Here is a 26,680-nt window from a genome sequence, read left to right on the forward strand (position 1 = left end):
TAATCTTTTTTACACAAATCAAGAGCCACCGATGCCCCATTGAGAATAAATTAAGCAGACGTTATCAAAGATCTACAATCAGCTTCGAATTGAATAAGATGAGGGCTAAAATAGAAGTCTCTCATGTATAAACTACAGATTTTGTTTATGGATCCATTTAGCTTATTTAATTACTACGAAATGTCCATAGAGTTAATTTCAGTTAATTTCAGGATACTGTTCATCTTATTATAGTACATTTTTAATTTCCGATGTGTCTGTGATAATGAAACTTATTTCAAGTAATTAAAGTGTTGCGAAGCTTAAATGTATCTATTCTGTTCGAATATTTGATTAGAAACTCGTAGCAATGCTCTTTAAAATATTCCCGATTTTATGCTTTGATTATTTTGTTTGTTTAATCTAAGAATACCATTTTTGCCACTGCATACGCAAGGAGAGAATAATACAGAACACTTTAACAGTTCCCATTAAGATATCGATGGGCAGAAGAACTCATGTATGCAATTCCTACGCATTCTGTGCGGCTAATCTCATTGTATCAGAAACTTTATACCATGAACATTGAAACATGTAAATTAGATTAAAATAGATATGCGTGTAGTAATTAGCTTCGGGATACTTTTTTCTGTTAAAGCGAATGTTTTAGCATTAATAATAGAAGAAAAATTTATCAAACAGACAACGGAAACTGGTCAGGATTGTGAAATTTTTCTTCTGAACAGTTTGACCACTAGATCAAAACTTTCATGTGCAGAAAAATGCACATCTCGAAAGGAGGAGTGTTTTTCGTTTTCACACAATTTACAAACGAGAAAGTGCCGACTGTTCAGTGACGTAATTTCGGATATAACAAATTGTACCAGTTCGCCAAATACATTGTTTTACAAGCACAGAGGTAAGTTTTAAGAGGAAGGGTTAACAAATTTACTATTATCACATACTCGAAATATTAAAAATAATTTTCTTGTTTTTTTCTGTTTCGTTATTGATAAAAAAAGTATTTATATTGAAGATTTTAAAGAAAATTAGCATAACATATCTACCCCCCTAAAAATAATAATAATAATCATACATAGATAAAAATTCAAACAAACCCTAGAATAATAATTAATTATTTTTTTTTAGAAAAATAGATCAAAACAAATAATTTCTATTTTGCAAGTAACTGGTCATTGTTTTATTATACGTTCTTTATCATGTTCATTTTGAATTTCTTTTACATTTGATTAAAAATCCCATAATACTTCATTACCTGAAAGTTTGGTTTAGGAATTTAACATCGAAGAAACGAGAGTAAATGAAGCAAAATCTTACAACAAAGAGGCAAACAGTAAACTTTCACCGTCCTGGCAAAAAAAAAGACGACGGAAATACAAACAATATCAAGATAAAAAGATGTAGTTGGATTGCCAACAAGACAATTTTCTACAATAGACTACACGACGCAAATATAGGTCACTGTATGACATCAGCAATGACCAAAGCCCATAACGTAGAGCTGGATATAATGGCCAAGAAATGATAAATGTAATACAATTAAAAACGTATGGACTAGTAGTAGTTACAATATGTACGGTGCCAATTAAACTGCACCAGATGCACATTTTACAATTATGCTCGAGGCCAAAATATTTACAAAGACTAAAAATTGGTAAAAAAACGTCAATTGAGGACAAAAACTTCAGACAAAATGAAAAAAAACATGGTGGTTAAAATTGCTTTTTAAGGGCAAATGAATCGGTTTTATTTTGTTTGAGATATTTGGTATAAATGGCAGTCGGTAGATATCATCGCTTTTTCACCCTTGCAAGATTTGTTCTATCTATATCCATTTCAAGATAATTAATAAAACATGCATTTTACAATTTATGTTCCATTTTAAGTCATTAGCAAAGTTATTTTGTAAGCGATCTTCGGATGCATTTATTTAAACTATTTAACAAATAATGATTATGGTCAAAAGTTTGAATTAGACCAGCATTTTTCATTATTAATAGAATAAGGTTTCTGAAAATTTTAACAGACAACGGTAACCCTCGAATGATGATAATAATTAACGTGAACCTTTGGAACAGTTGAACTACACATATAACATGGTTGTTGAACTCGCATCACATGTTTTTAGTCGTGAGTAACTTTTCATCTAGTACGCTCGTGAAAAAAATACAAAACTTTTGATAATATAAAATCTCCTTTAGCCAAAAAATACAAGGAAGCTATTAAACCAAGAGTTCCAAATGGTGAAGTTAAAATCATCCCTTCGTAAATTTTACGGACGCCATCACGAATTGGTTGACCGTTGTGGAATAACCGTTTCACAAATGATATTGGATATGTCCCTTACGTCGCAACTACAATCCCCTTCCCTTTCATGAATGTGACCTACCGAATTATACTATTTACCGGATTTGTTGTCACATAAGCAACACGACGGGTGCAACATGTGGAGCAGGATCTGCTTACCCTTCTGAAGCACCTGAGATCACCCCTAGTTTTTTGTGGGGTTCGTGTTGCTTATTCTTTAGTTTTCTATTTTGTGTCATGTGTACTATTGTTTGTCTGTTTGTCTTTTTTGCATTTTTAGCCATGGCGTTATCAGTTTATTTTCGATGTATGAGTTTGACTGTCCCTCTGGTATCTTTCGTCCCTCTTTTAAGAAACAAGAGAGCTATAAATTATATTCGCGATATTTTCCACTGGCAAAAGTCGCGAAATAAATTACTCACGAAATGATTTGGTTTACTGTAACCTTATCAAGTGCGAATGTGCCCAAAAGTTTTTGAAAGCAGTCAATAGGTCAACATTTCCATGGATACAATTTTTTTTATGCGATTAAGAGTAAAACCATTAGACAATCAAATTGGTTCTCAAAAGATTGGAATCACATCAATAAAATTTTAACCTTAAAAAGCCGTTAAATAGTAATGGTTGAATTAATCTATATTCTATCAAACTCCTGTGAAATTTACATGCCTTTGACGCACACATTTAGAAAAGAAACAAAGTATTATTTGATTATATTTACACAAACAAGTTTGAATTAATCAATTATCGTAAATACCTAATAAAATGACTTTCGTAAAAGTATTTAGAAATCAATTTGCCAATATTTACTTGGCCGGATATGCACATGCATAAATAACATGACAACACAAATTTGAATGCATTCCCTTGATCCTAACCCAATAAATGAGATTTATTAAGAATAGAATATTTGACAGAATTGCAAAGCCCTCAAGAAATTAATTTTATTAGTAAAAACTGCACATTTTACCAGGCAAAATGTAATATAAATGTTTCAAAAAAGTTTAAAAAAAAACGATGTAAAGATCAAAATCTAAACTAAAAGTATTTTTATTTTATTAGCATGTAAATCATGATTTCTGCTTGAAGTTAATTAAAACTTGTTGAGACTTCATATTAAATTTAGAAAAACAGATGCAATAGGATAAACGTGTATTGATTGTGCATATCAATTTAAATTTACTAACTTAAGTTAAGAGATGTTCAGAAAATGCATATCGCAATTAAACACGTTATGAAATCATCAGTATATAATTTGATGCTAGACCGCTGTCACTAGAACCTTATCTACGCAATCCAGCATTGTCGAATGTAATTTGTTTGTAAAATGATATCCCCATCAAACTACAAATTGTCTTTTCAAGTCGTATCATCTTAATACTTTAAATGTTTTAAAAAACCCATCCACTTTTAATGTACTGTTTCAACTTTCATGTTGGTTACCTGTAAAAACGGGAACCGCGGTTGCCGAGTGATAAAGGTAATTCATTTACAGCGATCACAAGCCGGGTGTTCGAATGCCGCTCCTGGCGAAATGTTTACAATTATGATCTTAATTAGCAATTCTAGCCAGTTTTCTGTCGATCGTCATTTGTTATCTCCGAGCTCTTTCTTTCAAAAATCATATATATAACTGTCCGCTATGATATATTACTCAAGATTGCAGAAAATCTTCAAAATCGCCAGCTTCAAAATTCTACTCTTTGCTGTTTCATATTTTGTAGTAATCAAAATTCTTTTCATCACAGACCGAAAACAAAAATAACAAGCTACTTGCTTTATTGTGAAGTAGCTATGCTTAAAAATTCATGAAATACTAACAACAAGATATTAAAGAAGAGGCGAAAGATACCACATAAACCTTCAAACTCATAAGTCGAAAATAAAATGACAACTCCATGACCAAAAAAAAAAGATAAAAAAAAGTAGACATAACACAGAAACTCAAACCACAAAAATACCGAACGCTAGGAAATTCCAAACAGAAAGTCCCCATTAAATGTTAAAATCAATATTCCAAACACTTCAAAGGAATGGATAACATAAAAGTAAAATCACAAAAATACTGAACTCCGAGGAAAATTCAAAAAGGATACTTGAACCAATGCATGTATATATCATGAACTTAGACTTCTGTGTAAGATTTTATCATTTTTTTTACGCAAACATATCGTTTAATCGTCATCTTTTTTTTCTCTCTGTCTGTTATAATGTGAAAATATGACAGCTACTCAATTGTCGTTCTTTGAAGCCGTAGTTTACCGATTGTCACCTTATAGTAAACAATCAACAAAGAAGCATGGAGATTGAGAACGTGTATAACATGTACTATCTGATAATAGTTTATTTAAATGACAGATCTATGCGTATTTCGATCGCGTTTCATTATTGCATTTAACAAGGACAGTATAACCGACTAAAACATGGGTAAAAGCGGGGTGTTCGTTTGGAAGTATAACTACGCAACGTCGCTGAAATTTGGACGTTATTTCCAATAACACGTCCAGAGTGAGCGCCACGGTCTACGCACGTTTAGAATAAATTGCAGCAACTTTTGGGAGTAGTATTGATTGGTGGTGGTGATTAGTTCAGGGAAGGAAGAGAGGGGATTCGTTGTTGGTTTGTTGCTTGGCAAAAATTATGTCTTCATTATAAACGTGCGTCATACCGATCTTTTGAGGACTAAGAAATAAATATATCTCGTTTACTCTAGTAATGCCTTAAATTGATTGCATTCAGTTTACTTTGATCCGCATCACTTAAGGATAATTTTATTGTTGGGGTAGTTGTCCAGTGGATGTAAGATGATTACTTAAAAGTATTTTTCTGTATAAAAAGTCTAAAATTCGGTCTTGGATTTTAAAACAAGAATTCACTCGCTATAAAGCGCGTTCAAGGTTCAGAAAGTCTTGGAACCGTTTCTGATTTTTTGAAATTATTCTTTATTGATTATATGGCGTTGTATTTTCTTCTTCGCAAATAATATGAAACTAAAACAAATAATTCAGTCTCATTAAAACGTGTAATTTAATTCACGGTATTATTTATTTCTCATTTGTATCTATTTTATAATCCCTAAAACATTATCACTTTCAAATAATATGCTTTTCTTTTATCTTTATTCAAATATAATTAAATGTTTAGAATGAAGCATCTTGGAAATGCAATTTAAAATTATGAAGTTCACAGGAGAGTAATTCGCGTAACGAGTTAATAATTATAATTTGAATAATGCAAACAAAAGTTCGTTTTATCTTTTATTCTGCATATTGTAGAAAAATAATCGACATTATTGAAACAAAAAGAAAATAGAAGAATATTAATCACAAAAATTAATATGCTTATTTTCAAATTAAACAAACCAAATGAATTAACGGTATAGCTTTAGTGATATGATCTTAATTGCTTATAAATGATATATTTAAATCAACATAAACTTATTAAAAATTCATGCTGCAATGTTATCGTCAACTCTTAATTGATATTTTTTGTTTATGAGAAATGTTGAAATTTCAGAAATTGTAACAATAAATTGATATATTATACAACACCGAAATTGTGCCGAATTTCCAAAAAAAAAAAATGGATTAACTTTTATTTTATATGTTTCAAATAAAGGGAATGTAGGTTAATTTCATTGACACACCATCTTACCAACTAGCTAGCCAGGTTACAATGTAACACACATACACACATACTTTGCATATAGATTACAAAAAGTGTTTAATCACAGAGATTTTATTACCAAACATAAATCCAAAAATTGTATGCATAAGATGAAAATTGTACTGTTTTACTCTCCTACAGTAACTGAAACTACATGTAGGAAATGTGATAGTCAGATAATCTGTCTTATTGTGGTGATCAAAATTCTTTTCATCATAAACCACAAATTATTAGATAACCTAACTGATTTATTGTGAAGTAGCTATTCTCAAAAATTCAAGAAACATTAACAACAAGATATCAAATAAGAGGCGAACAATACCAAAGTAACAGTTACACTCAAAAGTCGAAAATAAACTGCGAACGCCATGGCAAAAAAATGAAAAAAATGTTAATGTTAACGATCCAATGTTTTCATTGTAACAAAAACTGAAAAACAAAGAAAGGCAAACACCATTCGCTCACAAGACAGTGAAAAAGGTACAATGACTGACTGTAGAGAAAATAAAAACTTATTCAACATTCAAGGTCATAGTTCCAGCAAAAGTAGTTTGCTAAGTATTCTTCGAAAGTGGTTAGTCTAACGCTGCTGATGATGAATGAGGGTGTAGATAGAGTTTACATAATAAAGAATAATTGGGGGGAAAATAAAGGATAGAAAATATTGCCCTAAAAATAAGAATAGAGAAGTTTTTTTTAATCCACCTTCAAAGTATTTTAAATGACCAATTATCATGTAAAAAGTTAAGTAAAAATCTGAAACATTTGTTTTTAAATTGGGAAAGATCATATCGTATATTTTTGTTTTCATCTTAAAATTTAATGATGATAGTTTCAATTTTTCCCCAATATAATAAAACATTAACTTGTTATAAACATGAAGAACAAGACCATCAATTAGTTTTAATTAATGTGAAGTTAAATACTTTAATGTATGTATTGTAACATACAATTATGAATAATAAACTTAATAAGAGAGTCAAATACAAACTGGGAATGAGACATTAAAAATAATACAATTGCCGACGCAAAATATTTACACCCTCCCCGCCCTTTTGTTCAGAAAACTGAGTAACGAGTTGTCCTAGGTAGCAAACAAAACATCGAAGCAGACATTCATATTGTTTGCGACGTTAGTACACTAAACCTGTAGAATATGTACTGATAATACATTAGTCTGATAGAACAAGATTTATATATTCGTATACTAATAGATTTTAATTAGCGTTCAATAACTGTGATTTCAATATATCGGTATTTTGTGTATTGTTTTACGTCTGTACTTTTTGTGCGTCCTACAGATTTTTTTTAGGAAAACCAATTGCTGCTGATTTTTACAGTTTGTTCTTATATTGTGCTGTTACACCGCATGAGAAGTGAGCAATGCGTATCTCTCGTTTACAAGGGTAATTTTATTGTCGGGATGGTTGTCCATTGGATGTAAGATGATTATAATCTTAAGGATTTTCCAGTATATGAAGGACCACGGAAGTCTAGCTAGACTAACGTAAAATTTGTGGTGAACTTTGAAACTATAGTGCTGCTGTAAAGGTTCAAATAGTCTGACAATCATTTCTGGGTCTTTGAAATTTAAATGGGATGATAAATTAATTATATGGCGTTGGTATTTTCTTCTTTGCAAATAATATTTAACTTAAACAAATACTTCCGTCTCATTAATATGTGTGATTTGATTCACGGTATTATCTATATCTCATTTGTTTCTAATTTATAACCCCAAAAAAATCTAATATGTTGAATTTCAAACAATATGCTTTTCTTTTATCTATATTCAAATGTTATTTACTGTGTGGAATGAAGCATTTTGGAAATGCATTTCAATTTATGAGGTGCACATAAGAGTAATGCGCATAACGAGTTAATCATTTATGACTCGAAAAATGCAAACAAAGGTTCGTTTTAACTTTTGTTCTGCATATTGTAGAAAAATAATCGACATTATTGAAACAAAAAGCATTTAGAACAATATTAAACACCATTTCTTTATTACACAAATAAATTTAGCGTCTGGCGTATATACTAAATTTAGCCCTGGTACCTATGATGAGTTTATTTGGTAATATCATCTTGATTGCTTATAAAGGATACATTCAAATTGAACTGAACTTATTAAAAATGCATAGACGCTACAACCTTATCGTTAACTCTTAATTGATATTTTTTTTGTTTATGAGAAATGTTCAAGTTATAGTAACTAACCCACCAATCAACTAATATACTAGAACACAGAAACCGTGATCAATATTAAAGAAATCGTATTAAATTTCATTCTAAAACATTTCAAATAAAGAGGGTGGCAAACAAGCCAGCCAGCATAACACTCCTACTTTGCAAATAGTTTAGAAACAGTTTTCAATCTGATATATGTCATTACTAAGTACAAATATGAAAATTGTATGAAAAAGATGACAATGAAAATGTTTTTGTTTTACTCTCTTACAACTACTTTAGAAAGGGTGATAGTGAAATAATCTGTCTCGAATCAATTAGGGTGTATTATACCATCTATAGCGCCTCAATCCGCGGTTGGGTCAAATCAATGACTTTAAAATTGATATTTGGTGCTTCTCCGTTAAGCACAGGCCATTATAGAGTAAGAGCAAATACTTGTCGACTCTAAGTAAGAATAGTGTGACCAAGTTAATTAACACGTCTTCTTATGGACTGTTATATTGAATACTAGCACGTTTAAAATGTGACTCAGTGTATCAGCAGTGTACAAAGCAGGGTGCATGAACATATCGGATTGATATCTCGTTCTGAATATGCTTTGAATTTGCCACTAACGGTTAAACAGCCATCGATCCATCTTCATCTAAAAGATGCGTTGAGAAAAATTTTGACGTCAGACTGAAATATTATATGAGAACGCAGCTTTATTTCTGCATGCATCATAACATATTCTTTATTGGGGCTTCTTTTTTTATGCGGCATTCAAGTGTAGAGATGTAATTTATTACAGTTAGATTATAATTTTATACAATACTAGGGTTACATTTTGAAATATGTGTTTTTTAAAAAAAATACATTTGACCGTTTTTTCATTAGGAAAATAATTTAAAATGCTTAAATAATACAAACTGCTGGTTCGTGTCTTATAAAGTTGTGAATGAGCGGAAAAGTTCGAATGCGGTTAAAACAAAACGACATTAATAAAAAAGTTTTTTTACAGGATAATGTACTTGAAAGAGTGAACAACAACCACCTTAAACATCACAGTAATTTAATATGAACATGGAAACATGCAGTTCCTTTATCCAGAATCTTTTCCAAATTTCACTCTAGGAGTTCAAACACCAGAACTTTCATTTGGTTGAAGTCATCAAGATTTTGGTTTGACGATCTGAAACATATATTGGATCACAGTGTTAAATTATTTCTTTATGATCTCGCTTCTACTCCCATAGAGCTGTTTAAGGAATGACCTTTTTGACTCGACAACAAATCGGTAGCCAGAGGAAGAAATTTATAGAATATAGATAACAATTATTCTTTTGCACATTGCAAACTAGTATGCTGTACCTTTAAGTAGCCATATTAATGACAATTGCTGAACAATAAATCTGCGTGTAGCATTCCCAGCGTTTATCACCGCACAAGCAGAGACACATGAGACCAAACAAACGTATTCCTTAGAATATTTTAGAGACTCGGGAAAGATCTTTAAAAAAGGTATCCAAATATAAGGTTTGAATTATTAATATATCATTTATTCAGTTCATTGATGACCAGTAAGCTATATGATCTGTACATCACATCAAAACACATCCTATTAACTTATCTTTTTCAGTCAACAACGAATTATGGCCAATAGGATCCTTTGGTTTGATGGGAACTACAAGCGGATGTCCGGTTCCTACGTGGAAAACAGGCCAAATCACCCAAGACACCGAAGGAAATAATGTTCTATCAGTTATAACAAATGCAGTCCATTTAAAAGGTAATCATTGTTGTAACTTTTGTAAAAAAATGCATAGGTTGTACAACAATTCAAGCACAATGGCAGTGTTGTCAATCTAAGCATCATTCAGCAACCATATTACTTACCGTCTTTGCAGGGGGCATATAAATACCGGACGTCCGTGCATCCGTGTTTGTCCGTTCATCCGGTGCAATTCCTGTCAGATTTTTATCAATCTTTTATTATTAGCAATACTCGGACAAGGTCTATAACAGTAGGCAATCGTATTATATTTTAAGTCATTAAAAAAGACCACCTTTAGCGCTCTCTTGGGTACAAAAGAGGGACGAAAGATACCAAAGGGACAGTCAAACTCATAAATCTAAAACAAACTGACAACGCCATGGTTAAAAATGAAAAAGACAAACAAACAACAGCACACACAACATAGAAAACCAAAGAATAAACACAATTCTATTCATATTTTTATAAAACTGATAGTTAATTCATATTTCGTGCACCAAAATTAAGATCTGTCATTTTGTAATATCACTAATATGTTTCATGCGATTATCTGCTGCATTTATACTATTATATGTATACTATGACTTGTATAGTTTACATTTTGTTAAGACTTTGATACCTACATATGTATTATAATTGTTTCAATACGTCATGTAATCTTAGCGACAGTATTACCAAAATCATTTTTTCAAAACAACAGACTAAAGTAGGAAGATATATCGATGATATTTTAATGCAGCAATTCAAAATTTTACTTTGTTATGCAATGCATCTAATTTCACAGTATTGTGTTTAAACAATGAGCAAAAAATAGAAGACGAAAAAAGTTGAATCGCTGTTTACACATATCATCAAAACGTAATAAAATTAATTCTATCCATGTAATAATGTGCAATAAATAGCTCATTCACTGCGATTCAGGAAAAGAGAAAATATCAAACAATGAACGTCCATTATCAAAACGGAATTTAATTGAACTGAGAAGGTGTCGCATAAGCTGTAAACAGGAAAAAGCTTTTAAAATATTATATTCAAACATAGATGCTTATTTTTAACCATTGTGGTAAAACTATTCCGTGTCCTACGAACAACTGCTTTCTTTATATACTAATTTCATAAATGCATTATTGCGTGTATTTTAAATTATTGACGAAAGCATTTATGATTGTCAAAACGGGCATTTGGATACCGAATTACATCTTTGTAAAGTAATACAAGCTATTCAAAGCTTAAAAAGCTATTTTAAGCTAATTAAACTTCTCAATGCGTGAAAACTATCATATGTTTTATTGTATAGGATGACGTTATATTCAAATACTAATCTTCTTCCGAAAAGTTATTAATTTTTAAAACGATATTGATAAGATCTCAAAATACTACCTGTATCGTTTTTAAAATAGAGTTTAATTTCAATGTTTTAATATTTTCAATGTATTTTTGTCCGTTAATTGAGTTATTTGAGTACCACTTAAGGCGGTTTATCACATTAAAGAGAGATACCTATGTAAAAGTCAGGTGAACGATTTAATCACGTTTAATTGTCAAGGAAATGTTAAACTTCTCAATGATCAGAATTTGTGTTTGTCAAACTGTTATGTATCGAATTAAATTTTACCACTTGAGCATTAATGGTCCTGCATCGTGTCAACACTTTTTATTAATTTAACTTTATTTTTTATTTGACTGTCTATAGCGTCTTTATACTTAACTAAGTGGAGATACATAGTGATTTGTATTTCAATCTGAAAAAAATAGTATATTCAGTTATTGAATATGGCTATGAACTAGGTCTTAGTATATATTCTTGCGAGTAGTATTAATCTTAATACTCATATAAGGAGTTGAGCCATTGTGTGATAATGTTTAATGCTCAGCGGTTACATTATACACTACTGTCCTAGTTTGTCAGGAGTGTTGGGCCCCCTCAAAGCTGCTTAACCGTGTCATATTCTAAACGTGTCTGTTTCGAGACAGAAGCCTTTGGTTTATATGAGTTATTGGTAGCCGTCTTTCCTATTTGTCTTTCGTTTAAAGTTTTAACATAAGCTAGGCCATACATTTATTACCTTTTCACATTTTGCGATCCCTAGATTTTCAAAGCTTTCTTTATAGTATGGGTTTTGCTCGTTCTTGAAGGACGTACGGTTACTCAATGCAATCAACTTATAGTTGATTATGTCATCGTCACAAAAACATGAATTACTGTCAACTCCAAAATACGTCAATATTACTTCGCTACGTTGACTTTAACTGATAGTTTAGCAAAGAAAACGTCACTGCTGTTTCAGAGTTTCGAATTAATGATCTTTCAAGAGCTTCTAAGTTCACCGATAGATTTCATAGAGTCTGGAGGTTCTCATTTATTAGAAGTCTATGTATATGTGTTTGTTTGGATTCTATTTTTTAAAATATGAAAAAGACGGAAAGCACCTAAACCAATGAAAAAAAACAACAACAAATAAAAGTTTAAAGCGATCAACACATTAAAATGAAATACGAGTGCGAAACCAAAAAAAAAAAAAAAGGGTCACATTGAGATTGTCTGATAGAGTAAACCTTTTATGATTAACTCATTGGTTTATTCTGCTTGTGACAAGAATCAGTCTGTTATAAATGAGTAAGACAGGAGGGGAATGTGCATGGCAAAAACCAATGAATCATACATGTATGTGTATTAAAAAAAACAATATGTTTCGCAGGAACAATTACAACATCTGAAATAACGACAGAATTCTGTATGAAGCAAGGGGAAGCTGTAGCAGAACAACCTCCATGGCCTAGGGGATCATATTGTATTCTAAAATCTGGAGACTGTCCATTGGGTAAGTCTATAAAATCTTTTTGCGACATATTGAAATGGTATGAACTGGTTATCTCTTTTGTTATCCAGGTTAATTTTTACAGATAAAAGACAGACGAAAATAAGAGGAATTGCCAACATGGCCAATGAAAAAACTCTCCAGCAAAGGAAAAATGTCGTAGATTTTAACTGGCTTATTATATTTGAAATTACTGCAGGCCCAACAGGAACATTTAATGTGCTTATTTTATTTTATAATATTAAAAGAAAAATATAGATGAAGATAAGCTCTTAAAGCTAACTATATATATAATTAAGATAATGTGTTAATGTTTTCTCTCTCCATAAAACGTTGTGTGTGATAGAGAACGAAACTCATTCATATTTCAAACCATAAAAAAATGTCATGTGCGAGATTAAGTTTTGATAAGGTACTACGAAAAGTTGAATTGGCTATTATTTTTCTAAATTTACATAGGATTTTCCGCTGGATACATAACTTGGGACGACGAAGATGTGACGAACAGTAATTCAGCTGTTGGAGACTTACCAGATGGTGAATTCACCGTTGATCATACCACGATCTTCTACTGTTGCAGGTAATAAATGCGCGTAACACCTTATTTTATAATCGGTCATACCAAATGCACCCTACTGTGATTGATTTAAAAGCTATTTATAAATGATAACACTTCAAAGTAAAACATTGTAGAAGAAATAAATATAATGAAAAATATAATTGCATCTAAATACATAATATATTGGTTATATATATATATTTTATTCTAGGTTTTAAAAAGGTTATCATTCGTTTAGGCATGCTATTTTACCTAACAAAACCAACCAAAAAAAAAAAAAAAAGAAAAAAAAATACCTAAAAATTATAATCAATATTAACGAGTACATATATAACGTTTCGAATGGCTCCATATCTTTGATTTCATGTTAATCCCAAGATCAACAAACCGAAACATTTGAGTTATACAAATTCCTATTTGCATAATGTCGCTTTATACATAAACGTTATCTATACTATTGAACGAGAAGACCTCATTGTGTGTGTCGCTTCTCTTCCTTCTGCAATAAATTGATCATTATGCCTCTGTGTCCTATAGGTACCATGCATAGTCGCATTTGTCGTCCATTCTTATGATTATTCATTTTGGGTTATTTTGGCAGAAAAATGAAAAAATGGTGCCGGGTATTGTGTCCGTCATGAGACCGACTTCTAAGTCATAGACAAGACTTCCGGTTGAAACCTTTAAACTTACTTTTCATATTTTAATAATTACTCGGGGACCTGGAGACAGGAAAATTATTTTCGCGTTATTCTGTATGTATACTATGATTATACTCCTTTAGGATATAGAGACTTTCTATATAATATAGCAGTGATCGACGTGGAGAAGAAACTTGATATTGATAATTAATATGTATAGCAAATACACTTTATATATAACATACGTATGTTCAAAATATCCAGAAACGCAAAATTTATGAAATTTAACAGAAAACTAAAAATAACGGACTTTGGAAAAAAAGAGAGGGTTTAAAAATAATTGTCCTGTCTCCATGTACCTATGACTTTTGGTACCTTTTCTGAAATTATCCAGACATAAATCACATCCGCTACAACATTTTGCATACTTTTAACCAATCTCTAAATGCCCGCATTTTTCGTGGGTGTCTCCTAGTATAGTTGATATGATGACTTTGCTTTCACATGGTAAATAGAAAGCCTTTAAAGTTGACCGAAATCACACAAAAAGATTGAACAAATATAACGTTTTCAGAAACCTCTTCTTATTCTTATTGCGTACAAAAAAAATCAACCAGATTTTGAGCAAAGTGTTCCTATTTATCAGAAAACACTTTAATTTTGTATTCTTATTCGCCATTTATGGTCATTATGTTTTCTGGTCTGTGCCTCCGTCCTTTCGTCCATTCGTTCGTCTGGTCCGCTTCAGGTTAAAGTTTTTGGTCAAGGTAATTTCTGATGAAGTTGAAGTCCAATCAACTTGAAACTTGGTTCACATGTTCCCTATGATATGATCTTTCTAATTTTAATGCCAAATTAGATTTTGTACCCCATTTTAACGGTCCACTGAACATAAAAAATGAAAGTGCGGATAAGGCATCTGTGTACTATGGACACGTTCTTGTTTCTATCAGAACTATATTTATTTCTATATAGAGTTATATAAAACGTATGTTTAGTTGCAATGAATACTGGAATGTTATGTTCTTCTCATATATGTTATGATGGTATGATACAAAACCCCTAACGGGAGGAATGTGCCTGATATTCATATGATGAAATCATAATCTTTCAATCAGTTTAATTGAAGTCTGGAGCTGGAATGTTGTTATTCTTGTATTATTTTTATTTTAGTTTCTTGTGTACAATTTGGAAATTAGTATGGCGTTCATTATCACTGAACTAATGTATATTTGTTTAGGGGCCAGCCTCCGGGTGCGAGAATTTCTCGCTACATTGAAGACCTGTTGGTGACCTTCTGCTGTTGTTTTTTCTATGGTCGGATTGTTGTCTCTTTGACACATTCCCCTTTTCCATTCTCAGATGGTGGATTAAATCTGGTTTTCAAAGAATTAACACATTCTAGACTTAAATTCGTCATTAGATTATCGGCCTGACAAGTAAGGTAGTGGAAGAATACAATTAAAACACAATAAAATTTCCCCACTCCAATTACAAATGTATACATATGGGAATGTTGAAAGATCACAAAATCGATCTCTAATTCATCATCATACAAATAAATCACAACAAGTTTTTGAAGTACGGACAGACGGCAACAGGGTGACATACATGTTCCCACTTTCTGCATATAATTATCTGTACAATATAGCAAAGTTAACTGTTAAGTACAATATAAATAACTGGAAGATTTCCCGCACGCATTGCATCAAATTCTTTGAACATGTACATTAGTAGTACTAGGGGTATGTTATCTCCCCCAACTCAAAACCTATAAATAGTATTTCTAAGGAAGAACCCCAATAAAGCAGATGTCTATATGTGGGGGGTTATAATGATTGAACCGAAACTATAATAAGATATGCGGTCAATTTCTAAAAATACCCCATGACAAATGACAGATGTCTTTATTGATCTTTATTTAGGGGTTATAATACTTTTATACTTTTGAATAAATTAGAGACTTCGTTGATTCCTGAGCCACCTGTTGGGGGTTATAATTTTTATCGGTTATTTTCTATCGAGTACAGGTATAAAAGCCAAGTCAATGTAAAAGACCGTATACACAATCTGTGAGTTCAGATATACCGATAGAAAGCAGTCGTTACAAGAAATATAACTTATGTACATGCGTTCAAATAAGCAAGTCCTCATCCTGAATTAATGGTAAGAATCGTCTCAACAAATTAAAGAAAATATTTTTTTTATTATTCACAATAGAACACCTGATTATAATAAAAAAAAAATCGCATTAATCTTCCTTTCGTTTTTGTCTTTATTGATCTAACTTTGAACCAATGAGGCATTCGTTATTTTTATCCATACCCTTAGTCATACTTTATATTGGTATTGCAAAGTGTTGTGAAATAATTGTTTTGTAAGCACAGCTGTCCTATTTTGATCATCTGCTTTTTGAATAGAACGAGTAAACAGATCTTTCATTGTACCTTATTCGTTAAATATAAATTGCGCCATTTTCGTTTATATAAAACAGCACAAAGTCTGTTGGTAAAAGTAATAAACTAACTGAAAATAGGTGGTGATGGTAAGGAAAAGGGGGACATGTTTATAATATATTTTTCATTAAAGACCCGTTTTTTTGTTGTTATTGAAATGTTCAAGCAAAAGTTATGGTGAACATCATTATATTTTAAATATTTCAGTTTACATAGCAATTAAAATTGTTGTTTTTGGGAAGGTACATTGAAACCTATATAAACTTAAAGTCATATGAAACCAGTGAGTGGTGAAAAATAATGTTTATCCAATTCTTGAACCAATGCATGTATATATCATAAACGTAGAACTCTGTGCACGATTTTGTCATTTTTTACGCAAATATATCGTATAATCGTCATTTTTTTTCTCTCTGTCTGTTATGATTTAACAAATATGGCTGCTCATTAAATGTCGTGTTTTAAAGCCGAAGTTTACCGATTGTCACCTCATAGTAAATAAATAACAAAAAGCATGGGTATTGAGCACGTGTTTAACATGTACAATCAGATAACTGTTTATTTTAATGACAGATCCATGTTATTGCGATCGCCGGATTTTTGCGAGGAGGGTTACGCTCAGATCACTATGCATACGGAAAATATGTCGGCGAATTGCTTCCTGGAAGCAAGCAATTAAAAACAAATAAACTTCTTCTAAATGTGGACAAATTAAAGAATTTTCCTCAGAAAAAAGTATATGTACATAAGTTGTATAATGAAAACTATCCATTTAGTTATTAAAAACATATGCATGATTTTTTTTAATTTGAGGTTTCTTATGACTTTAAGTATATTTATTATTAGCACTACAAACCATTAAAGTCTGAAATGGCCTATATCTGTACTCGACTGTACTGATTTTTACTCGACCAGTCTGAATTGGTCTGACTTTTACTTGACATTACTCGACCCCAGTCTGAACCATACTTGACTGTACTGAATCGTACTTGACCCTTATCTTTGCCGTTGAAAATAGTCTGAACTATTACTCGACCAGTCTGAAACAGTCTTAACCCATTCTCGACATGTACTCGACCTTTTTTTCCAGTCTAAACCATACTTAACCAAAGGTCTGAACAATACTCGACCAGTCTGAACCATACTAGACCAAAAAACCTCTACTTTTGTAACTGTTAAAATAAATTTCTTTTTAACTGACATATATAACAACAGCCAACAAAATTTATAAAAAAATTTAATCTTATAAAAGAAATATATCTCTGATTACATTCAAGATAAAAAAAAAAATATTATATATAACTTATATCAAAAAGAGATAAAATTAAATGAATAAATAAATAAAATTGTTTTTCTGATTAGTGGTGAAATATAAAGTATAACCTCTGCTTGGGGGCAAGCTCATAAAGAAGATCACACCTGGTCAGAGGTATTAAATTCTAAATAACACTGATTCAAAATTGCAACATCCTGTTTAAATTAAATAACAAGGCCTTTCGAATATACGTGTATGTACTAGATAAGTAATACACGAATTTAAGAAAATAGGCTTTCTTTTTACCTGTAAAACACACATGTACTGAGGTAATTAGAACATATTAAAGTGTTTTATGTATGCCATGTTAATTTGACAAAAAAATACTTAAATTAATTGAATTTTTTTTTTACTGTTACTTTGGAATACATTTCCTTTTTTAAAAGGTTATCAAGGATTGCTATGAAAATTCTATTATCATGATTATATTAAATTCTTGGTTTAATAAAACAAAACAATTAAGCTCTCATTTCTTAAAAAGTTATTAAGTTGTTTTATATACTATTTTATATATATCTTAATAAAAATAACATTCATTGCATTATTACCTGAACTCAACGGACACCATAAATCTATACTATAGTCCAGTTACCATAAAATACTTCCGAAATATTCATAACATTTTGAATAATATTGAAAATATTAGTCTCAATTCATTTTTTTAGATTATTTGATCAGCTTGTTTTATTTATATTTTAATAGTTGATATATATTAGTATGTAAGTGTTGATTAATATTGAGTTGAAGTTATATTATGATTCATTATTGTGAAATTTTAATTTCAATACTGTATTGAATACATTTTTAATTTCAAGTTGTTGTTCAAATTTCATTTTTATTTAAAAAAATTCCTAAATTGATAAAATTCAGTTGATAGATACAAAGAATAGGTCTAGGTTGGTTAAGACTTGGTCGAGTATGGTTCATACTAGGTCGAGTATGGTTCAGACTGGGTCGAGTACGGTTCAGACTAGGTCGAGTACGGTTCAGACTCGTATAAAATGGTTAAGTACTGGTCAAGTACGCATTCAGACTGTTAAGTATGGTTCAGACTACAGTCGAGTATTATCAAGTAAATCTTAGACGAATTCAGACTGGTAGAGTAAAAATCAGTACAGTCGAGTACAGATATAGGCCATTTCAGACTTTTAATGGTTTGTAGTGTAGGTATAAAATACAATTTTCTTATTTTACTTTAAAAAAATACATTTTGTAATGACATTTTTATTCAATAATTAAAATTCTAATAGTTTTCTTTTTCTGAATTATTATCTTTAAAAGTATTTTAGTGAGCTTAAATGGCAGGTTTTTTTTTCAAAGAAGAAGAAAAATATCAATTAATAAAAATGTTTTTTTGGAATAGATTTCAAACAAGCAAATGAAAATCAAATAAAGTAAATGAAAATCAAATAAAGTAAATGAAAATCAAATAATAAAAATAAAAAAAGTAATTGAAAATCAAATAATAAAAATAAAAATAAAGAAGTAATTGAAAATCAAATAATAAAAATGAAAATCGAATAAGTAAATGAAAATCGAATTAGTCAGTGGAAATCGAATAAGTAAATGAAAATGAAAAAAAAAAGGAAATTGAATTTCAAAATGAATTTTTCAAGAGAAAAAAAGAAAAAGAAAAAGAAATTTGAAGAATTGTTTTGGGAAATAGAATAGTTTTGACTAAAGGTATTTTTTTTCTAATTTGAATAACGAAGTAATGAAAACGTGAATAAAAATAAAAATGGAAAAATGAAAATAAAAAAGTTGGAAAAAAAGATAATTAAGTAGACTAGGAATATATTTCATTTTTAAACATTGACAGAAAAAAATCTTCTAATAGTTTTCGTCTTCTGATTATTATCTTTAAATATAACTTTAGTGAGATTGAATGGCAGGTTTGTTTTTTGAAGGAAAAAAATCAATTAATAAAAAGGTTTTTGGAATAGATTTCAAACAAGTAAATGAAAATCAAATCAAGTAAACGAAAATTGAAAGTGAAGATTGAAAAAATTAATTGAAAATCAAACTCGAAAAAGTAAATTAAAAGCGAATTTGTCAATGTGAATAAGTAAATGAAAAGAGAATAAAGGAAATTGAATATCAAAATGAATTTTTCAAGAGAAAAAATTTGAAGACATGTTTTTTTGAGAAATGAAATAGTTTTGACTAAAGATATTTTTTTCTAATTTAATTAACAAAGAAGTAATGAAAACGTGAATAGATATCAAAAAGAAAAGAGAAAGAGAAAACAGTTTGAAAAAAAAATAATTAAGTAGACTTGAAATATATTTCAATTTTGAACATTGACACAAGTTTAAAAAAATCAGTACTATTTCAATCGCAAGAATCATTATGTCAGATACATTAATTTGTTAACCTTTTGTCGTGTAATTCTTCTAAAAGACTATCTATTGTATGCACAACATATCGACTTCGTTTAAATTTGTGTACATTATTCCGTGATAGACTTAAGCGTCCTGGTTTTGTAACCATTGTTTTATTTTGTGTCTTCCTATTTTCATTTCCCCCTCTTGTTTAACTATGTTGTATAATTTGTCAGAACCCGTAAATGCAGCAGCATGTTAGGGTCATGCCATATTTTATGTAAATAGTCCTCATAGTTTAACAAACTATTATTTTGAATAAAGTTTCTTCATGTGTACATTTTATTTATCATGTTTATTAAGGATTTATTAAGATCAAATTCGTTATTCTGTTACCTTTTGTCTTAATCGCCGGTTGAAATTTCAGTTTTATTGGTTGTGAATGTTTTTTTTTTTAATTTGTCTATGTTGATAGATCGAAAATAGTTCACTTCTCAGTTCAAATAAATACAAAACATTTGATATTTTATTTTTAAAATTTATTATAATAAACAGTATACTAAAAATAACATCAAACAAATCGATCATGTCTGTTGTCTCAGTTCTTTTTTCATAGCACTGTTGATACTTGATTGTAATATCTGCAGATATCGCCATTGTTTAGTGCTGAACAGTATATTGCACCTTTTAGGATGTCTTATATCTACCTGGACTTGTTTTCGGAATAAACACATAATAACTTTATAGTGGCCCGGGAGATCAAACTGTTCAAACTGTTTACAGGTCGTGTTGTGCATCACCGGGTCACTGTTCTTATGACCTATCGTAATCCTTTTACAGTCCGTTTGGTTTGTGGGTACCCTCCGAGACATTTCACTGTTTACAGCTAAACTTTTGGGTATTAGAGCAAGCATAACAACGACACCAGTCCATTTAATCACGTCCAAACGCAATGAATATCTTTTATACATTGAGGAAAGATTTGATGCCAAACTTAACTGAGAAGGCATTTTGTGTCCCATAGAAAACCTAATTGGTTGCTCATCATTTCGTTCTATAGTCTCAAAAGATATTGCTCGTGAACTCATGTTGTACTCTGACCCAACAGGAGACAAAATGGATTACTCTTTAACTGTAAACGTTTTTATACCATGTCTTCATAAAGGTTCAGCGAACGGGTTACAGTTTGAACACCTGAGCATCCCATCTTGATTTTGATGGTCCTCTGATAAAATACAAGGGGTCGTGGTTTCAAGTTCAGAAACACTCTCTCTGACGTCAGGAAATGTGCCTTTCAACGCTTCCCACTTATCATATGTTAGAAAAATACCCTTCTTTGTTGAAACTATCTGATTGGAATCAGGGATCTTCCATCGTTGTCTGACATCAACGGTTGGATACGTTTTGTTAACAGAGACATACACACCTTTACCAAGATGAAAAGTCATTTCAGGAGCCCCTGTAACGTCATCAATCATCTGACCTATAGCCTCATCTATCTTGTTCACATACATTTCTAAAAGCTGCCACTGGTTCAAACGCAATGATATTCCCTTTTGAGCTCACCTGGCCCGAAGGGCCAAGTGAGCTTTTCCCATCAACTTGGCGTCCGGCGTCCGTCGTCGTCCGTCGTCGTCCTGCGTTAACTTTTACAAAAATCTTCTCCTCTGAAACAACTGGGCCAAATTAAACCAAACTTGGCCACAATCATCATTGAGGTATCTAGTTTAAAAAATGTGTCCGGTGACCCGGCCAACCAACCAAAATGGCCGCCATGGCTAAAAATAGAACATAGGGGTAAAATGCAGTTTTTGGCTTATAACTCAAAAACCAAATCATTTAGAGTAAAATTGTTTATCAGGTCAAGATCTATCTGCCTTGAAATTTTCAGATGAATCGGATAACTCGTTGTTGGGTTCCTGCCCCTGAATTGGTAATTTTAAGGAAATTTTACTGTTTTTGGTTATTATCTTGAAAATTATTATAGATAGAAATAAACTGTAAACAGCAATAATGTTCAGCAAAGTAAGATTTACAAATAATTCAACATGACTGAAATGGTCAGTTGACCCATATAGGAGTTATTGCCCTTTATAGTCAATTTTTAACCATTTTTCGTAAATCTTAGTAATCTTTTACAAAAATCTTCTCCCCTGAAACTACTGGGCCAAATTTATCCAAACTTGGCCACAGTTATCTTTTGGGTATCTAGTTTAAAAAATGTGTCCGGTGACCCGGCCAACCAACCAAGATGGCCACCACGGCTAAAAATAGAACATAGGGGTAAAATGCAGTTTTTGGCTTATAACTTAAAAACCAAAGCATTTAGAGCAAATCTGACGGGGTTAAATTGTTTATCAGGTCAAGATCTATCTGCCCTGAAATTTTCAGATAAATCGGACAACCTGTTGTTGGGTTCCTGCCCCTGAATTGGTAATTTTAAGGAAATTTTACTGTTTTTGGTTATCTTGAAAATTATTATAGATAGAAATAAACTGTAAACAGCAATAATGTTCAGCAAAGTAAGATTTACAAATAAGTCAACATGACCGAAATGGTCAATTGACCCCCTAAGGAGTTATTGTCCTTTATAGTCAATTTTCAACAATTTTTATAAAATTTTTACTAACATTTTCCACTGAAACTACTGGGCCAAGTTCATTATAGATAGAGATAATTGTAAGCAGCAAGGATGTTCAGTAAAGTAAGATGTACAAACACATCACCATCACCAAAATACCATTTTGTCATGAATCCATCTGCTTCCTTTGTTTAATAGTCACATAGACCAAGGTGAGCGACACAGGCTCTTTAGAGCCTCTAGTTTGTCGGAACATACGTGTCTGCTGAATTTCTTTCGTATTTGCGGATGTGTATTAGCACTTTGGTCACCCCATTCATTGACGACAACAAAGATATCACCTTCTATAGGTATCATAAATCGATCTTTTGATACTTCTGGTTCAATCGTTGACTCTTTTAAAAGATGTACTAAACTGGACTTGCCTTCATCTACCAGTGCTGTACAAAAACATTCGAATGCCGTTGGTCCCCTTCTCTGAATTGTAGAAATAAGTTGTCTAGTTTTCGAATTAATATTTGAATTCTGTAAAATTTCTTCTCTCAACTCATCTGTTAGTATCCCACTCTGATATAAATGATCAGCTACATCATCTGTTGGTGTTTCTTTTACCAATTTCACGTAATTTTTCTGAAGGGAGTCTATGTGTTCTTTCTGCATGTTGACAGTCGGATTGTTTTTCTTATTCTGATACTCTGAACAATTTTCAAACGTGTATTTATAGTGATTCGGTAGAACAGATGGTGCGGTTGAAACCTACGGATGGGGGTTATACTATCGGGAGATCGTGAATTTTTACACACCCTTTCTCTGTGATCACGGGATAAAATTCGGGAACATATCTTCTCCATAGTGTAAATACGTCGCCTGAAACGATAGGCGTCAATGGCGTATGTCATCCAATGACCCTTTCTTGCCTCTCGGGAGGCAAAATACCAGACTGCCTTGGGGTGTAATTCTTTAATTCTTCCCTCTGGTAAAAAGCGAACCTACAAAAAATCAAATCAACTTTTTTTCTAAAACAATAATAAAAGTTCGAGTGGAAAAACAAATTTAATTAAAAAAAAAAAAATGTTTAACGCTACTCACCGTCTTAATTTCCTTTAAAGTAGGTTTGACATTTCAAAACATAGATAAAAAAAAACTCATTACAGACTGATTTCTATATAGTAAATATATGTATGTTTAAATCTACTTAAAGTAAGGGAAAAACACAGGTGAATAAATTAAAAACCAATAAGTACAAGCGTCTCATTCAATATTCATAACCTCCACATTAAGTTTACAACAATCGATAACATTTAGGTTATAACCCGAAACAGGTGTGCAGGTGACGTCTCACATCTATTCATAGAAGTTATAACCCCCACATATAGACATCTGCTTTATTGGGGTTCTCCTTTAGAAATACTATTTACAGATTTGAGTTTTTTTTGGGAGTGATAACATACCCCTAGTACTACTTACATCTACATGCATATTGTGAAACATCTTATTTTCAATGGGCAACTTGAGGCAAGCGACTGTTCTTTCGAATGAACATCCAATATCGAATAACGAATAAATTCCACCAAAAGACTGTCGTTTTAAGCTGTTTGAAAAATGTCAATGAAAACTGTAAAATAGAGTTGCATACATGTATCTGATATTGTCAAATTGCATATACTAATTATGTCACATTCTAATGCAACATCGTGTGTAACGAACATTTTGTTTAGATAACGTCACCATCAAATCACCTATATGCAGTCGGAGCTTAAAATACAATACACTTTTCTCCAAACTTTATCGTTGATTTTAGCCATTAATATTCAATTGATAATAATGGACGTATTTAATCAAACATGTTAAAGATGTTTAATCCATAAATTATAATCTTGTTTAATACCATTGTTTTTTAAGTAAACCCGTATTTAAAGAAGGCACGGAGTAAAACATTATGAAATTTGATTTATTTTCTAAAAAAGCAAAAAAAAAAAAAAAAAAAAAATAATAAAACAAACAAAAATTAAAGACAAACAGCATGAACAGGACCAATATAATGAAGTGAATGCACTATCAAGATTATATGACAGCTTAAAGGATAAATTTTTTGCTAATTATATTTTGCTTATATCATATAGGTATATCTCCATCAAGTACCTTATCTTATATGATTGTTGGAATCATTTGCTTACAATTTCAGAAACGACAGTTCAACAACATCTCCAATGGTATTGCCTACAGCGGCCCCGTTTGTACTGTTTAAGAAAGGAACGACATGCCAAGCCGTGAATGGTATGACTGCTGTCGAGGAATGGGTTTTCTGGGAGACAGAAGGTATTAATAACAATGATGCATTTGGAGGATCGTACCCAAGTATGGAAAGAATCACACCAGATATAGGAATTAAACTTTTCTTTTGTTACTACAGCTAAAAACTGTCGGGATGTAGAAAATCATTAGATTTAAGTGTTTGACTGACTAATTAGTGTGTTATTTTATGGTTAAATTTAGCATGATTTTGCGAAGAAGCGATCGCATACTTCATATCAAAGTTTCAGTGTTGATACCTTTTTTTTACTATATTCTATTTAACTTTATAAATTCCTGTACTAATTCAGGAATATGTCATTTGTTTTTCACTTGTTTCGTTGATAGATAGTCTTTGTTTTTGTCAGTGTTTATAAAGGAATTCCCATTTTAAAATTTTTATTATACTTTTTTTTAACTACAGAAACTTTCTGTATAAGGGTTGGGATATCCAAAAATATATGTGATATTTGTTTTCGAATGAAATCTAAGACACTGTTGAATTTGCAGAAATATCTTATTTTGATTTTTAGAAAAAAATATATATTTCTCTTATACTTTTATATCTAACATTGTTTTCTGATGTAATGCCCGACTTTGTTTAACGTTCATTTTCCACGTATTTAGTATTGGTGATGCAATATTAACAATCTTCATATACTTATTGGATATATCTGATCATTTAACGAATTTTGATCGATAATGTACTATTACTATGCTGACAAAAATATAGATTTTAAGCATATATTGCGATTAGTTTTAAGAGACATTTCTTTTCAAGATAGGGATTTTTCTTTTTACATGAAAGTTTAATAAAGCATGTTAATATTTTTGATAATAACAAGCGAATGTAGAGATGTTGTTTACCATTCGACTCGAGGTTTTCAAAAATACACTAAGCCACTCCTGTCTTTAAGCTGTAAGTATTAAATCTCATGCTAAGAAAAGAAAATGATGATTTAAATATCAATAACACAAATCTATCTTAATTGGAATCCAGAGTTGTAGTTTGTTGCTGTCGGCCATATTTGATTTTCTGCCTTGTAATATAAATCATGCCTTACGTTTTTTCGTTTTACGTTTAAAAATTTCCTCATTTTCATTTAGCTACCAAGCATAACATCAGTACATCCCGATTGATTGAATTCCATCAATTTAATTATAAATGCTTTCAACCATTTGGTCGATGTGAATAGATAAAAACGCTCAACAATTCGCTCTCTGTTATCGAATCTAATGTTTTCTGGATAATATTTCAAAAGTTTACTCTAAACGTCGTGATTGTTAAAAAAACGTCAAAAAAAAAAAAAAAAAAAAAGAAATGCAACCCATAACGTGACGTTATGTCTATTTTTGGCTTACAAACAATACAAATACCCATAGTGATATAGATTCTGAAACGATCACTTGGAGATGTGTTCTTTTACAGTTTTATTAAGCCACAACAACCATAAGCATTCATTAAAGCTAGTATTCATAGTTCTTTGTGATTGATTTGTGTTAGTTTTTTTTTTTTCACGTGTTTATATGCTTGCATTTGATAGTAATAAATCGATTTGACTAATGGTGATTTTTCTTTTTATCAGTACTTATAACAACAAAACATTTTACCAAACAGAATGAATATCAACTGTCAGGAAATTTTTAGATAAGCAAATATTTTGCTAAGGGGCATATTTAATCTCCATGGAAATGAGATATGCCAACCCAAATTTAATTGCATACCAAATATCATTAAATTTGAGAAAGGAAATGGGGGATGTGTCAAAGCGACAAT

The 26,680-nt window shown here is 31.0% G+C and overlaps 1 protein-coding gene across 1 annotated transcript; it reads left to right on the forward strand.

The window, feature by feature from the left end:
* The first annotated feature begins 343 nt into the window (after nucleotides 1-343).
* LOC143041892 (uncharacterized) lies at nucleotides 344-26,467 on the forward strand. The gene is made up of 5 exons (XM_076214062.1): nucleotides 344-898; nucleotides 9,785-9,934; nucleotides 12,619-12,741; nucleotides 13,198-13,318; nucleotides 24,797-26,467. Exons 1-5 carry the CDS (start codon nucleotides 595-597, stop codon nucleotides 25,026-25,028), a joined length of 930 nt encoding a protein of 309 aa, XP_076070177.1. The 5' UTR covers nucleotides 344-594; the 3' UTR covers nucleotides 25,029-26,467.
* The last annotated feature ends 213 nt before the right edge of the window (nucleotides 26,468-26,680 follow it).

Source organism: Mytilus galloprovincialis, chromosome 1 (assembly GCF_965363235.1).
Source record: "Mytilus galloprovincialis chromosome 1, xbMytGall1.hap1.1, whole genome shotgun sequence".
Classification (NCBI taxonomy): domain Eukaryota; kingdom Metazoa; phylum Mollusca; class Bivalvia; order Mytilida; family Mytilidae; genus Mytilus; species Mytilus galloprovincialis.

Bases quoted from the DNA above. Each gene is read 5' to 3' on its own strand.
- LOC143041892 (XM_076214062.1), top strand. From the start codon at position 595: ATGCGTGTAGTAATTAGCTTCGGGATACTTTTTTCTGTTAAAGCGAAT. The intron at 899-9,784 runs GTAAGTTTTAAG...TATCTTTTTCAG, and splicing joins ATTGTTTTACAAGCACAGAG to TCAACAACGAATTATGGCCA. The intron at 12,742-13,197 runs GTAAGTCTATAA...AAATTTACATAG, and splicing joins ATCTGGAGACTGTCCATTGG to GATTTTCCGCTGGATACATA.